Source organism: Polyodon spathula, chromosome 29 (genome assembly GCF_017654505.1).
Source record: "Polyodon spathula isolate WHYD16114869_AA chromosome 29, ASM1765450v1, whole genome shotgun sequence".
NCBI lineage: Eukaryota > Metazoa > Chordata > Actinopteri > Acipenseriformes > Polyodontidae > Polyodon > Polyodon spathula.
In genome coordinates, this window is record NC_054562.1 from 295134 (window position 1) to 311171 (window position 16038).

General features: G+C 47.7%; 2 protein-coding genes across 2 annotated transcripts in view; both read left to right on the forward strand.

The window, feature by feature from the left end:
• The window catches only part of arhgef11 (Rho guanine nucleotide exchange factor (GEF) 11), a 32441-nt gene extending 23108 nt beyond the window's left edge, over positions 1 to 9333 (forward strand). The window contains 14 exon segments of the mRNA XM_041231914.1: positions 119 to 236; positions 790 to 968; positions 1510 to 1585; positions 1918 to 2078; positions 2081 to 2084; positions 2525 to 2606; positions 2807 to 2887; positions 3831 to 3895; positions 4427 to 4609; positions 5025 to 5258; positions 6084 to 6194; positions 6795 to 7033; positions 7850 to 7994; positions 8983 to 9333. Coding sequence (XP_041087848.1) covers positions 119 to 236; positions 790 to 968; positions 1510 to 1585; positions 1918 to 2078; positions 2081 to 2084; positions 2525 to 2606; positions 2807 to 2887; positions 3831 to 3895; positions 4427 to 4609; positions 5025 to 5258; positions 6084 to 6194; positions 6795 to 7033; positions 7850 to 7994; positions 8983 to 9041 — 1737 coding nt within the window. The 3' untranslated portion in view covers positions 9042 to 9333.
• Positions 9334 to 10942: 1609 nt separating this feature from the next.
• On the forward strand, positions 10943 to 16017 carry pex19 (peroxisomal biogenesis factor 19). The gene is made up of 9 exons (XM_041232520.1): positions 10943 to 11048; positions 12061 to 12152; positions 12318 to 12483; positions 13744 to 13829; positions 14285 to 14336; positions 14377 to 14492; positions 14937 to 15095; positions 15321 to 15365; positions 15459 to 16017. The coding sequence occupies exons 1-9, from the start codon at positions 10970 to 10972 to the stop codon at positions 15534 to 15536; spliced, it is 873 nt and encodes a 290-aa protein (XP_041088454.1). The 5' UTR covers positions 10943 to 10969; the 3' UTR covers positions 15537 to 16017.
• Positions 16018 to 16038: the final 21 nt, after the last annotated feature.

Below are 16038 nucleotides of genomic sequence, written 5' to 3' on the forward strand. Positions count from 1 at the left end.
GCAGAGATCAGGCTTAAAGAGCGCAGAGAGCAAGAGAGAACAGGCGGGTCTGGAGAGTTGGTTTAAAGGCAGTCAGGTTGGTTTTAGTTTTAGTCGAGGGTGTTGTTTTTCTTGGCAGGAGTGTGAAGCTAACCCCCAGTGCAGGAGGTTGCAGTTAAAGGATCTGCTGGTCTCTGAAATGCAGAGGCTGACGAAGTACCCATTGCTGCTGGGCAATATCATCAAGTACACTGACAGTGAGCGCTTTTTTCATTTTCTTTTGCCGTTCTCTCTTTCCCACTGGGTTACTGATCGAATTCAACATGTTAACAAGGGAACATTATTCAGCAGCTTTCACTGGACTCTATGAAGCTGAGCGAGTTCATTCTATATAGAGGGGGTGCAATTCAATATGTTAACAAGGGAACATTATTCAGCAGCTTTCACTGGACTCTATGAAGCTGAGGGAGTTCATTCTGTATAGAGGGGGTGCAATTCAATATGTTAACAAGGGAACATTATTCAGCAGCTTTCACTGGACTCTATGAAGCTGAGGGAGTTCATTCTATATAGAGGGGGTGCAATTCAATATGTTAACAAGGGAACATTATTCAGCAGCTTTCACTGGACTCTATGAAGCTGAGGGAGTTCATTCTATATAGAGGGGGTGCAATTCAATATGTTAACAAGGGAAATGTATATAGAAGGTGATGCATAACTTTTTGTCCAGCACTGTACAGTAGAAGTAAGCGGATTGCAGTGCAGGGCAGCTGTAGCAGAGCGTGTGAGTAACTCTGATCTCTGTGTCAGGTTTGAACCCAGACCTGCCTCTGCTGAAGTGTGCCCAGCATTGCTGCCGCGGGATCCTGAAGCTGGTCAACCAGGCCGTCAAAGAGACGGAGAACAGGCACCGGCTGGACCAATACCAGCGCAAGCTGGACCTCACCCCTCTGGAGAGGACAACCAATCCCGTCGCAGCACAGTTCAAGGTCTGTCTCTGTCTCTCTCGTTCTCTCTCTCTCTCTCTCTCTCTGTCTTTCTCTCCTCTCCCTGTGTCTTTCTCTCTGTCTGTCTTTCTCTGTGTCTGTCTCTCTCTCTCTCTCTTCTCTGTCTCACTCGGCCATTGAAAGGTTTTTCTCTCATTTTTCCGGAGAATAAACGACTCGAGACCTGTGCTTGACGTGTTTTTGATGATGTGGGACAGGGTCCAGACGTCGCACTGGAAAGGGAAAATTGTAATGTCGGACCTGGTCCGGACAGGACTGCAAAGGGTTAACAAGAGCAACGCATATTGAAGTGGCCGTTCTTAACCGGTGTTTTTTTGGCTGATGCTAAACTTTTTGGCCGTTGCTGTACAGTGTGTGAAAGGATGAGTTAGTGATTTGACATGACTGTCTGTCTGGAAATACTGAAGCTTCACGAAGTCCGGGACTGACAGCTTGCAAGCTAGAAGTCTTTCGCTGCGGCTTTTGAAGCCGTCGGACGTCTAGAAGCGTTTTGTCGTTGAATTTTATGACCCTTTCACTTCAGAACCTCGACCTGACCACAAAACGAATGATCCACGAAGGACCCTTGACGTGGAGGGTGAGCAAGGACAAAACCATCGGTACGTGGCTTTATTACCGTCTGTGTCTGCCTGCCTGCCTGCCTGTCTGTCGAAATCTAACATACTACAATTATGGCTTCTGTTATAGACTTTTATGCGAGATCATTGCATAGTTTCTTTGATTTTTACATGATGTTAAATATCTAAATGATGTTCGTACAGTTTGATTTTTTATTTCTCGATGCGGGAACTCCTAGGGGTGATGCAAATCTTTTGGCCCCAGCAGTTTATACTCAGTAAAGGAGTTGAATTGTCGAACCCTAACCTCATCTTTGCTTTCATCTCGGGTAACTAACACGTGTGCTGACTGCAGAACGATGTCTGCGTTTCAGAGCTGCAAGCGCTCCTGTTGGAAGATCTGCTGGTCCTGCTGCAGCGAGTCGATGACAGGCTGGTCCTGCGATGCCCCACCAAGACACTGGGAGGAGGATCGGACCTCAAAATGTTCTTCAGTCCCATCGTCCGACTGGATTCGGTGCTCGTCCGATGGTGGCTACGGGTAAGAGATGTGTGTTTGTTTGTTTCAGACACTTTAAGAGTTCTTGGGGGACCCCCCCCCCCCCCCCCCCCCCCACCTCGAGGGTCTCCCCTGGTAAAGGCACGGCCGCGTGGTGTGCAGGGAGGGGGGGGAGTCACGCAGTCAGGGGAGCTCAGGGGTCCCCGAGGGTCTCCCCTGGTAAAGGCTCAGCCACATCAGTACTTCTTACTGTGGATTTATGTTTTTTTTTCTGTCCACGAAGGCACAGTCCTGTTTTAATTTGAGGCAGAAATATAATTCCTGTGTTAATTGACTGTGTTGTTTAATAATCTGGTGTTCACCACACCACACAGTCTTTTTGACTGTTTCGCAAAAGGGAATTTCAGTTGTTGGTGTGTGTGTGTGTGTGTGTGTGTGTGCGCGTGTGTGCTCGCTAAACTCCTGTCCTCTCTGATTCTCAGACAAGAAGGCTTTGTTTATAATCAGCACGTCAGAAAGGCAGATCTATGAACTGGTGGCTGGAACTTCATCAGAGAAAAACACGTGAGTCACAAGCGATCTCTGTCTGTCTCTCTCTCTCTCTCTCTGTCTGTCGCACTGTCTCTGTGTCTCTGGATCTCTCTCTGTCTGTCGCTCTCTCTCTCTCTCTGGCTCCCGGTCTCTCTCTGTCTGTTTGTCTGTCTCTCTCTGTCTCCAGTGTAGCTCACAGCCATCTTCTACCCTTTTTTTTTTAAATTTTGTAGTTGGAAGGACTTGTTGGAAGAAGCCGTCTCATTGGCCACACAGTCACAAGCTCCAGCCAATCACAGGCCAGCTGCTGTAAGGTGAGTACTCGCTTCCTGTTGTCGGGACGGTGTTCCTTGTGTTTACGAATTTCTCTTTTGCGATTTCTCCTCCAGAAACAGAAACACAGCCGTCGTTGAAGCGACACGGGAGCCGTTAGTCTGTCTTCACCCCTCTCTCTTTCTCTCTGACACACGACGAATCTCTCTGTCTCTCTCTCTCTGACACACGACGAGTCTCTCTCTCTCTGTCTCTCTCTGACACACGACGAATCTGTCTCTCTCTCTCTGACACACGACGAATCTCTCTGACACGACAGAGAGAGAGACTGTGTGCTCTCTGACACTGACGAATCTCTCTCTCTCTCTCTCTCTGAGGAGAGAAGAGATCTCTCTCTGTGGTCTCTCTCTGAGAGACGAACTCTCTCTGCTTAGACACGAGAGAGACAGAGACCTGTCTCTCTGCTAATCTCTCTCTCGAATCTCTCTCTCTCTGTCTCTCTCTGACACTCTCTCTCTCTCTCTGTCTCTCTCTGACACACGACGAATCTCCCTCTCTCTCTGTCTCTCTCTGACACACGACGAATCTCTCTGACACACGACGAATCTCTCTCTCTGTCTCTCTCTCTGTCTCTCTCTGACACACGACGAATCTCCCTCTCTCTGAATCTCTATCTCTCTGTCTCTCTCTCTCTCTCTCTGTGTGCCTGGTTCTAGAGAGAGACAGACGAAGAGAGACTGTCTCCTCTCTGTCTAGCTCTGACAGAGAGCTCTCTCTCTCTCTGTCTCTCTCTCTGTCTCTCTCTGACACCCGACGAATCTCTCTGTCTCTCTCTGACACACGACGAATCTCCCTCTCTCTCTGTCTCTCTCTGACACACGACGAATCTCCCTCTCTCTCTCCCCTCTCTCTCTGTCTCTCTCTGACACACGACGAATCTCGTTTTTTTAAAATTTTAATTTCAGCAAACGGTTTCTTTTCCAGCTCGTCCAGTTTGGATCTGGAACCCGAGTCTTCGGGGACAGCTGGAAGCGCGGACTATAACTCGGGTAAGAACAGAAAACAAAAAAAAACAAAAGGTTTGAGAAGAGGAGAAAGGCCGCTGTGTCCTCCCTTACTGGAGGGAACCTGTTTAAAAAGCACTTTCTCTTAATCCAGGTGCTTCAGATGCTTCACCTGGTCGGCTGTCCCATGCATTTATAACTCAGGGTTGGGGGGGGAATAAAAATTGCTTCCTGCCTGCTGTTCTAAACTCTACTCAGCTTCCATTTCTGCCCTCTTGTTCTTTTCTCTGTGCTAAGAATCGGGTTAGGGTTAGGGATTATAGATTAGGGGTAGGGATTATAGATTAGGGTTAGGAATTATAGATTGGGGTTAGAGATTATGGGCTAGGGATTATAGATTAGGGTTAGAGATTATGGGTAGGGGTAGGAATTATAGATTAGGGTTAGGGTTAGAGATTATGGGTATGGGTAGGGATTATAGATTATGGTTAGAGGTAGTAAAGATGCACTAAATTTGAACAGCAAGGTGTAACCCTTTCGGAGCTGAATTAATTTTTGTTTTATTATTGTCCTAAGAACCCCTGGTCGAGCCTTCTGTTTCCATGGAAACCGAGACCCTGGAGGACACCGATGTGGTGACCACGCCCACACCTCCAGTTGATCAATCGGAGGGCAGTATCGATGACGTCACGGAGCACGGTTCCGAATCTGCGGCTCCCAGCTTCGCAGGAGGGATTGCAGACGCTGCATTGCAAGATGGTCGGTCTTTCATATTCATCTATATATATACACATCTACTCCACCTCCTCACCCTGAGGCAGTGTGGAACCTTGGCTAAAGTCAAGGGTTTGTAACCAGAAGGTCATGGGTTCAAAACTCGTCTCTGCCACTGGACTGACTCTGTGTGGGACCCCGATCGAATCACTTCACCTCCTTGTGCCCCGTCCTGCGGCTGAGATGTTCAATCAACATCCTATTGGAAGTGACTCTGCGTATGACGCACAGTTCACAGCCTGCCTCTGTAAAACGCTTTGTCAAAGGCGCCATATAAAAATAAAGATATTTTAAATGATGTCTCAATCGTGCAATTCTAGGTGATGCTAAAAGTTTTAGCCGTGCTTGACAGCGAGCTGAATCTCCTGAAGTTTTTTTTAAATTTTTTTTCCCCCTTCAGTCGAGAATCTTCGCAAGTTGATTTTCAAGAACGTTCGCTGCGGACGGTGCGATGGCTCTCTGGACACGGCCACGGAGATTCCAGGAGAGACTCGCTCCTCCCCTCCAATCCCGACCCGGGGGCGTGATCAAGAAGCCAGAAACCACGCCCCCAATCCCAGAGGGAAACAATCAGCACCTCGGGGAACAGAAGCCCCTCCCCTGAAGGACCCGAGCTTCAGGGTGGTACGGAAAGGTATGAATGTTTCTGTTCTCTCTCCAGCGATGGGGAGCTGTCGGAGGTGTGTGTGTGTGTTTAGCAGGGGTTGTATTTAGATCCGCACATAATAATAGTTAAACCGAGTCACAGGACTCGCATCTCCCGCACCGCTGTCTGATTCAGTCACTCGGCCCTCTCTGATGCAATGAAAAGAGAGTGAGGAACTTCTCCTAGTACCAGATACTGCTTTAAGAAGGGTTACAATGAAATGCTGACGAAGAGGACAGAGAGCTCATCGGCCACGACTGTGGAGACACACACAAACGGAGCCACTGACACACACACACACACACACAGAGAGACAGAGACAGACACACAGAGCGAGGGAGAGAGACACACAGACTAACATGCGTAAATAAAGGAAAGCGTTTGGACAAGATGAGGCAGAAAGACACTTTGTAGAAATCCTTGTAGAGGTGCGATAAATACGTTCTCTATTATTACACGCATTACTAGAAGTTCAGTTTGGAAATAAAACGTGAATTTGTATAACGATTCTCGTTTAAAGTTGATATTTTAATGACGTTTTCAGGAATTTTCAGGTTCAGGACTGCAGCGCTGCTTGACGATGCAAAAAAACCTCCCTGCGTCTGTCTGTCTGGGATAAAAACACAAGCTTCCTTGCATGTGCTTTGTGGTGAATTTCCTGGTATGTGGTTTTAACCCTATTCTCTCTCTCTCTCTCTCCTCTCTATCTCTCTCTCCTCTCTATATCTCTCTCTCTGTCTCTCTCTCTCTCTATCTCTCTCTTCTCTCCTCTCTCTCGCGCACACTCTCCCTTTGTTTCTCTTCTCTGCACAGCTGAGGGGGCGGGCACTTCTACTTTCACTGATGATGTCACCCTAGACTCCAGCCAATCTGGTGGCTGTTCACAGACAGACGAGCTGAAGGGGGGAGGAGTCGGTCGAGACGGTAACTGAGATGTCAGACAGTTGATTTTTGTTTTTGATATATATATTTTTTTCTCCATTCTCTCGGATTTCCGTGAAATGTTTTCCCCAGTCGTGTGAGACGCGTTTCCCCATTTCTGAACCCCGTTTTTGATCACTTTAAAAAATAAACACAGCCAGCGTTTGCCTGATTGGCTGAGGCCCTGTCCGTCACGCTGCGTTCAGGAACCCGACAGCCGGTTTGGTTTGCTTCCTTCTGGTAAACGCAGAGCTGCGTGGAACAGGGGAAAAACACATATGCTGTCAATTTGCGTGAACCTAAAGCCGAGGGAACTCAAAACCTGGTTCCAGGAGACCCCCCCCCCCCCCCCCCCCCCCGGCTGGAGACCTTGTTTGAAACAGCTGTATCAAAACCTGAGTCTCCCTGCCTGCTGTGCCACGCAGCAGCCTGGAAACCCAGTCTCCTGAAACCAGGTTCCAAGCCAGACAAAGAGGCTTCGTGTTCCCCTCGGCTTGCATCGATCCCCATGGAACAGCGCTGACAACGAGGCGAAAGCACCGGTTCGAAAGAGAACGCCCCAGGGATGTTAGATCGACCACTGACTGGCGTTTGATTTGCCAGGAAACACGTTTTATCTGGCGGTGACGACAGGACCTGTGGAGTCCAGCACAGATGAGCCCTCTGCATGCAACGTGCCCGCAGGGAGGGACGACGCCCAGGTGGGACGGGGGGGAGGCGAGGACGCCCGGGAAGCAAGGCCGAGCCAATGGGAGCACGGGACTGAGAGCCACGTGGTCCGAAACGTGGACGCCATCTTTGTAACCATTGAGAATTTGACCGTCAAACTGCACAAGCTGCGGGTAAGAGACTTCACTTAAGTTAATTGGGGGTCAGTTTTTCAGTTAAGTAGATGGAAAACTACGAAGCGCTGGTGTGGAATTCAATATGTTAACAAGGGAACATTATTCAGCAGCTTTCACTGGACTCTATGAAGCTGAGGGAGTTCATTCTATATAGAGGGGGTGCAATTCAATATGTTAACAAGGGAACATTATTCAGCAGCTTTCACTGGACTCTATGAAGCTGAGGGAGTTCATTCTATATAGAGGGGGTGCAATTCAATATGTTAACAAGGGAACATTATTCAGCAGCTTTCACTGGACTCTATGAAGCTGAGGGAGTTCATTCTATATAGAGGGGGTGCAATTCAATATGTTAACAAGGGAACATTATTCAGCAGCTTTCACTGGACTCTATGAAGCTGAGGGAGTTCATTCTATATAGAGGGGGTGCAATTCAATATGTTAACAAGGGAACATTATTCAGCAGCTTTCACTGGACTCTATGAAGCTGAGGGAGTTCATTCTATATAGAGGGGGTGCAATTCAATATGATAACAAGGGAACATTATTCAGCAGCTTTCACTGGACTCTATGAAGCTGAGGGAGTTCATTCTATATAGAGGGGGTGCAATTCAATATGTTAACAAGGGAACATTATTCAGCAGCTTTCACTGGACTCTATGAAGCTGAGCGAGTTCATTCTATTGGGTGATGATGCAAAACATTTTTGGGGCTGTGGAATTAACGAGCGTCTTTTCTGCCGCGTTGTAGACGTTTCCAGTTTTTGATGTTATTTCTCAATCTATTGTTTTCGTTTCCCTGGTTTGTCCACAGGAGATCGAAGCCGCCCATTACCATCTGTTGAAGACGCTGGCCCGCGGTCCGGTCAGTCAGGGGGGCGCGAGTCCAGATCAGACCTCTGCACAGCATCCCACAGCAGCCGTCCGGACAAGAGCCTTTGATCGGGGAGCAGGGGATGGTACGTCTGTCTCCTTCTTTTTTGTTATGTTTTGAGTTATTACAGCAGAACCTGCCTTCCGCTAGACCCATTTTATGCAATATTTAATTGTGTAGTTTCTTTTTGGGTTACATGATGAATAAAAGATCTAAATTATGCTCTACAGTTTTTTTTTTTTTCGCTATAGAAACAGGAATAGAAATTAGAACACTGGAGAGTTTACAAACGAGAGGAGGCCATTCGGCCCATCTTGCTCGTTTGGTTGTTAGTAGCTTATTGATCCCAGAATCTCATCAAGCAGCTTCTTGAAGGATCCCAGGGTGTCAGCTTCAGCAACATTACTGGGGAGCTGGTTCCAGATCCTCACGATTCTCTGTGTAAAAAAGTGCCTCCTATTTTTAGTTCTGAATCTAATCTCCATTTGCGACCCCTGGTCCTTGTTTCTTTTTTCAGGTTGAAAAAGTCCCTTGGGTCGACATTGTCAGTACCTTTTAGGATTTTGAGTGCTTGAATCAGATCGCTGCGTAGTCTTCTTTGTTCAAGACTGAATAGATTCAATTCTTTTAACCTGTCTGTATATGACATGCCTTTTAAACCTGGGATAATTCTGGTCGCTCTTCTTTGCAATCTTTCTAGAGCAGCAATATCATTTTTGTAGTGAGGTGACCAGAACTGAGCACAGTATTCTAGGTGAGGTCTAGAATAGATCTTGCAGCCTGATTTAATTGCTTCACCAGGAACTTGATTTTTTTATACTTCCTTTTTTCTCTCCTCTCCCTCAATCCTCTCCTCGCTCCTGCTGTCTGTATCTTCTCTATTTCCCTCCCTCTCTCTCTCCTCTCGTCTCTCCTCTCTTGCTCTCTGTCTCTAAATCTCTATGTCCTCTCTTCCTCTCTCCTCTGTCTCTCTCCCCTCTTCTGTGTCCTCTCTCCTCTCTTGCTCTCTCTATGTCCTCTCCCCTCTTCTTTGTCCTCTCTCTCTCTCTCTCTCTCTCTCTTTTCCTCCCCAGGTAAAGAGGGCAACCCGACAGATCTCGTTCAACCAGAAACTCGATCGACAGGCTTTTGAATCTGATCTGCGCGATTTTTCGGGAGCAGATAGCGAAGGAAAAAAAAACAAACAACTTCTCGAAAGACAAAACTGTCTTTCTCTCTTTTTGGAAGTCCCCCCCCCCCCCCCCCCCCCCTTTCCCTCCTGCATGGGCTGCCTTCGAGCAAACGCTGTTAAAACAAGCAAATAAACATTCTGGCTTTCGAGTGGTGGAACTGGAACGCCGTGGTGGGGAGCCAACGAGAGACACCCGGGCTCAGCCTCGTACCCTCAGCGCTGGATCCAGGACGGTGTTGGTTTCAGCCTGGGGGGGAAAGGAGTTGGGGGGTTGTTCTGGGGGGTACCCTCAACGCCACCTCCAACGGGTTGGTTGTCAATCAGGTGGGGGGAAACTAACCCCGGCACCCATTGGGGGTGGTTGTGGCTGCCCCCCACTGCCTGGGAGCCGGCAAGGGTGTGTGAAACGGTGAAGCAGAGTGGAGGAGGCAAGGAGACGAGATGCAGTTTCGTAACTGTAACGGCCCACCTTGGAAACCTGCTACAGCAAAACCTTTTTCATCATTGGCCAGGCCAGGGCTTCTCAAACCCGGCCCAGGGGACCCCCTGCTGCGGCTGCTGGTTCTCATTCCATCTGAGCTCTCAATTACTGAACCAGACCCTTCACTGAACTGATCATGTGCTTCATTAGAACTTTGTACTTGTTTCCAGCTCTTGTACAGTTTGCGTATTTCAAGTTAGCCGTAACGTGATAAGTAGCTTGAACTGCAAACTGTTTAAGAGCTGAAAACAAGTGAAAAGTTCTAATTAAGCAATAAAGCGTTTGACTTCATGAAAGCAAAACAAGTTCCTCCTGTATAGAGGGTGATGATGCAGAACTTTTGGCTGTAGCTGTACAGTAATTTGGGCCAGAACAATAAATAAAAATAAAAAAAAAAAATTGCAAACCAATCGATTTGATATTGGATATTGGAAAAACACAATCACGTGAAACCTTTCCCGATCTCGATTCAAATGGACGCTCTCGCAGGCGGTAGCGTGCGCAGTCAAGCCGGAATCGATCTCTCGCACACGGACAGGGTTCAGAACCGGCCCGGTTGTGCGGCTGTCCTGCCTGCGTTCACCTTGGCTGTTTCACTTCAGTCTTTTTTTGTGTGACTGTGTGTTTTCCCCCCCTCGCCACGCCTCCAGGTTGCTCCCCCCCCCCTTTTCCACACACTCAAGTTCTCAAGCACTGTTTGCTGTTCTAGAATTCTTTTTGAATGGAATGCTTGTGGAATGCGCCCCGCCTCCACCGGCTCTGATTGACATCAGTCGATTCAATGGGGCGTTATCAAGCCTCCCAACAGCAAGAGCCGGGCCGTCAGGAGGCTAGTAGGTTCCTATTGGCCCATTCCTATGGGATGAGTTTGATAACGTCACATACAATAGACTGAGCAGCAGCAGACCGGCCGCTTCCTCGCAATGTAGAAATATTCGACGTGTCCTTTTACCGTGTATTATAATTCCCAATGCAGAATAGCGTTGCTGTTGTCGTCTCTGTTCAATAATGCTGTAAAATGTAAATCCCTAATTGGAATTTTTTAAAATGTAGTATTATTATTATTATTATTATTATTATTATTATTTATTATTATTATTATTATTAGTGTTTAATTTATATATATATAAACGATGATGATAATAATGACTTGTAAAATAATTTTTTCTTGTTTTAAAAGAAGAACTAGCTTTGCAAAACCAGGATGTATTAATGTTTCAGTTAACGTGTTTTGTGAAATTAAAAAACAAACAAACAAACAAAGTTGTCTCGTTTTGTAATTTTATATATAGATATAAACAGAGAGGAATGCAGTATTTGCACACTTCAAAGAACTACAAATCCCATAATGCATTTCGGAAGGCGTAGGCGCTCCTCGCCGGACGCGACGTCACTTGACCGCCGCAGAATGACGGAGCCCAACAGAGAGAAGATGGCGGCGGCTGCAGGAGAAGGGCAGGATAACGAATTGGACGAGCTGCTTGACAGTAAGGAAGAGATTGTCCGAGAAATACTGAATCGACATCGGCGAGGGAGGCGGATTCGCGTAGGGGAGAAAGCGAGGCAGCGGGAAAGGAAGTTTGGTGGCCCGGGGTTCAACGGCATCGAAATAAAAACTTAAATTACAAAATTATAATAATAATAATAATAATAATAGAAACACATTGATTTGATTATCGGTTGCCGTTTATGCAGCCATTAAACAATTATAGATTTTAATATGAACCGCAGTTTGATTTCCTTTGCTGTAACGTATCTAGAAGTCCGTCATTCTCTGAAGTCTGTAACTTATTTGCTCCGCATTTACAAAATCACGAATGCATAATTTAACGCACGTAAGCTATTGCACGCTTGCAACGTTTTCAAATATGAGATTTCCAAGCTGCTTACATTTGTGTATTCATTTCTGTCTAGAAGCTTTAATGTAATTGCTAATAAAACCCGTGCAAACAGGGTTACCGGAGGGGCATTCTTAAATGCTGTTTTAACTAGCAGCGAAGAAGAAGAAGAATCGCCCAATCACAATTTCAAAATGAAACTCCGAGATCGTAAACAATAAATCGCTGTTTTCTTTCTATGTTGGCATATCGTGAAAACATGTTGAGGGGACAAAAATCACTGATTGGGGGGAACAATTTAAATAAACATATTACCCGGTTGAACGTGTGATGGAGAACACCGATACGCGTAATCGGAATTCCTAAATTGCACACATACCTCTTGTGGAATTTTTGCAAGCATTACCGGTAAAATTTGTTACTTAGCCATTCAATAATAATAATAATAATAATAATAATAATAATAATAATACCAAATAGAAAAACCGCCACGAGCAAGCCGTGTTCAAGCGTGAAATAAATGGACAGATGTTATAAATATATTTTGCATTGACTTTAACACGTTTTGAAAGCCAGGATTGGGTACAGCATTGCAGGTGCGAGTTTGTTTGTTTGTTTGTTTGTTTGTTTGTTTATGTATTTATTTTCAATTTGCCCGCAGGCGCGCTTGATGATTTTGACAAGCCCCCTGCAGTGCCACCTAGCAGCGAGGGGGTCTCCGACGCGACGCCATCTGCGGGAGACGACGACAAAGTAGGGGATGTATTATTATTATTATTATTATTGTTATTATTATTGTTGTTTTTTAAACATGGAAGTGTTGGCTGCCAAACTTATTTTATTATATTTTTTTTATTGATTTAAAATTTGTTTCCAGGTTAAAGTCAATATTTGTATGTATTTCTTTTCTCTCGCTAGCGCCCCTCTCTGTTTGAAGACCAGCAGTTCTTCGAGGCGCTCTTCGAGGGAGAGTTAGCCAATCAGGCGCGAGACGAGTTTGACAAGGCCATGAAGGAGCTGGCTCAGGAGGAGCCGCAGCTGGTGGAGCAGTTCCAGCGACTCTCCGAGGCAGCCGGCAAAGTTGGTATGGCTGCATGTAACCCCGACCCCTGATCCCAACCCCCAACTCAACCCCCACTCTCCAACTCCAACCTTAACCCTACCCCCTGCCCACAACCCCCAACCCACACACACCAACTTCAATCCCAACTACAGCCCAACCCAGATCCCAACTCAAACCCCCAATCCTCAACTCCAACCTTAACCCAACCCCCCAACTCCCAACCCACACACACCAACTCCAACCCAACCCAACCTTGACCCCAACCCCCAACCCAACTCCCCAACCCAACCCTAACCTTGACAACCCAACCCCTAACCCAACCCAACCCTGATCCCCAACTCCAACCCTAACCTTGACCCCAACTCCAACCTTAACCTTAACCCCTACTCCAACTACAACCCTAACCCCACCCCTACTCCAACCCTAACCCTAACCCTAACCTTGACCCCAACCCACACACACCAACTCCAACCCAACCCAACCCTGATCCCCAACTCCAACCCTAACCTTTACCCCAACTCCAACCCTAACCTTGACCCCAACCCCCAACCCCACACACCAACTCCAACCCAACCCAACCCTGATCCCCAACTCCAGCCCTAACCTTGACCCCAACCCCCAACCCAACCCTGATTCCCCTCCAGCCCTAACCTTGACCCCAACCCCCAACCCAACCCTGATCCCCAACTCCAGCCCTAACCTTGACCCCAACCCCCAACCCAACCCTGATCCCCAACTCCAGCCCTAACCTTGACCCCAACCCCCAACCCAACCCTGATCCGCAACTCCAGCCCTAACCTTGACCCCAACCCCCAACCCAACCCTGATCCCCAACTCCAGCCCTAACCTTGACCCCAACCCCCAACCCAACCCTGATCCCCAACTCCAGCCCTAACCTTGACCCCAACCCCCAACCCAACCCTGATCCGCAACTCCAGCCCTAACCTTGACCCCAACCCCCAACCCAACCCTGATCCGCAACTCCAGCCCTAACCTTGACCCCAACCCCCAACCCAACCCTGATCCCCAACTCCAGCCCTAACCTTGACCCCAACCCCCAACCCAACCCTGATCCCCAACTCCAGCCCTAACCTTGACCCCAACCCCCAACCCAACCCTGATCCGCAACTCCAGCCCTAACCTTGACCCCAACCCCCAACCCAACCCTGATCCGCAACTCCAGCCCTAACCTTGACCCCAACCCCCACACACCTGACTTCAGTTCAGTTTTGTCGTCTACAGTCTGTGTGTTTTGTGTTTTTCTCTGCTGTTTTCTTGCAGGAAGTGATGTGTCTTCTCAGCTGCAGTTCACTCACTGTCTGAAGGACACTCTCAGCGGCTTGGCTAAAAACGCCGACGACTTGCAGGTAACCCTCCCACAGGCGACGCCTGGGAGCAAGCTGCCCCCCCCCCCCCCCCCCCCTTCAGTGGAGCTTCCACACGAGGGAGCGCCGCTGTCTTTCTGCGAGCGTCGAAATCGGCCAGACTCCCGCTGGCTTTTAAATTGGTCTTTTGATCCGTCCCACAAATGTAACTCTCTTTCTCTCCTGGGTCTCCAGACGATTCACGGGGTCTGGTGCGCCTTGAATCGAATGCATTTATTTATTTTTTCAGAGAGAGAGAGAGAGAGAGAGAGAGAGAGAGAGAGATGAAAGATTGGATTCTCCTACGCTTTGAAGAAATTCCTCCTTATTCCTTTGACCAAGCCTGCCGAGGAGGGCTCCTCCTAAACGAGAAGCTCTTCTCAAAGTTCTTCTTTTTTTTATGAATCTGGGGAAAAAAGTTTTTTTGTTTAAATGAGTTGGTCTTTCGAGGCCCACAGAGCTCCGGATTGGCCGACGAGGACCTGGCCCTGGACCGGCTGCATGCGGCTTGGGATTGGAGGAGGGGATTGGACCGCCGCTCCCCACCCCCCCGGAGGGGAAGGGGGCGGGGAAGACGCCAACATTCTACCCATCATGCAGTCCATCATGCAGAATCTGCTCTCTAAAGAAGTGCTGTACCCATCTCTGAAAGAGATCACAGAGAAGGTAACAGGCTTTGCGCCGGGCAAGGCTTCCCCAGCCCCGGTCCTGCATCGGGACCACCCCCTGTGTCTGCTGGCTCCCAACGACCACACTCTTCCTTCAACAGATTGCTTAATCAGCTCTTAACCCTTAGCGCTGTTTAAAATATTTAATATTCAGCAGCTTTCATTGGACTCTATGAAGCTGAGGGAGTTCATTCTATATAGAGGGGGTGCAATTCAATATGATAACAAGGGAACATTATTCAGAAGCTTTCACTGGACTCTATGAAGCTGAGGGAGTTCATTCTATATGATGATGCAAATTGTTTGTCCACAGCTGTAGAAACACCAAGAGAAGCTAAATGAGATCTTGGCTTCTCATCTTTCATATCTAATATAAGCTCCTACTGCTGTTTCTCCGAGGTTGCTATAGCTACATGTAACTCCTCCCATTGTGTCGTTGCAGTACCCTGATTGGCTGAGCTGTCACCGGGAGTCCCTCCCCCCGGGCGAGTTCCAGCGTTTCGAGGAGCAGCACAGGCTCATGGGAGAAATCTGCCGTCAGTTTGAGAGTGAGGGGGGGGAGCAGTCTCAATTCGAGAGCGTCCTGGACCTCATGCAGAAGGTGGGTCTGTCTGGGGGTCAGAAAAGCAGCTTGATTTATTTCAGGGATATTAAACTCAGGCCCAAAATAAAAAATATATTACTTGGCGGTTTTATGAATTAATTTCCCGGCTTTTGTCGACCGCAGCATTGTGTTAACTGTTGCATTTCAAATCCGCAGTGTTGATTTGAAAATAATCCTTGATTATTTGTCCCCCCCACCCCTGCTGCCTTTTGTCCGTTTCAGCTTCAGGATCTCGGGCACCCCCCCAAAGAACTGGCGGGAGAGACGGTGAGTCTCTGTATCTGTCTCTCGTCTGTTTTGCTAGTTGGTGTCTCTGTTTGTGTTCTAGTGCTTACTCCATCTCTCTCTTTTTCCTGACAGCCCCCCGGCTTGAACTTTGACCTGGATGGCCTTAATCTCCCAGGGGTGGGAGGCGGGGAGCAGTGTGCAATCATGTGACCACCTCAACCGCCAGCTGATTGGAGGAAAGCACGGAAAACCCTCGACAGACCAACGGTTTCGAGCGACTTTGTAAAATAGCTACTGGACACACACAGCCCCTAACCCCTCCCCCAACCACGTCGAAGTGTGACGTTCTGCAGACGGGACATTTTGATACTTAAAGAAACGACTACAAAGATAATAGATTAAAATGAGCAAATCTAACGTTGAATGTAATGAGTTTTTCACTAAGCCTGTCTTAAACTTTTTCTGTGTATATGTATAAAATATAATTTAAGGAAGCAAAGTGGACGTTTTGTTAGCAGCAGAAAATCTACTACTTCCTTTTGCGAGGAACTGTTTTCAGATCGTCCCGTGCCTTGCCTGTTGGGCGGTTTGGGAGAGGAGACACAGCGGTTGGAAGGTGTCCCTGAGGCTGCTGGGAGATGAATTTTGAAATGGGGAGGTCTTTCAGAAATAAAATAATGATGCTGCTGGATCTGGTTTTGGTTGAAAATTC

Coding starts and splice junctions, on each gene's coding strand:
- pex19 (XM_041232520.1), top strand. CDS start 10,970: ATGACGGAGCCCAACAGAGAGAAGATGGCGGCGGCTGCAGGAGAAGGG. Junction 11,049..12,060: donor ATTGGACGAGCTGCTTGACA/GTAAGGAAGAGA, acceptor ATTTGCCCGCAG/GCGCGCTTGATGATTTTGAC. Junction 14,337..14,376: donor GGACCGGCTGCATGCGGCTT/GGGATTGGAGGA, acceptor CTCCCCACCCCC/CCGGAGGGGAAGGGGGCGGG.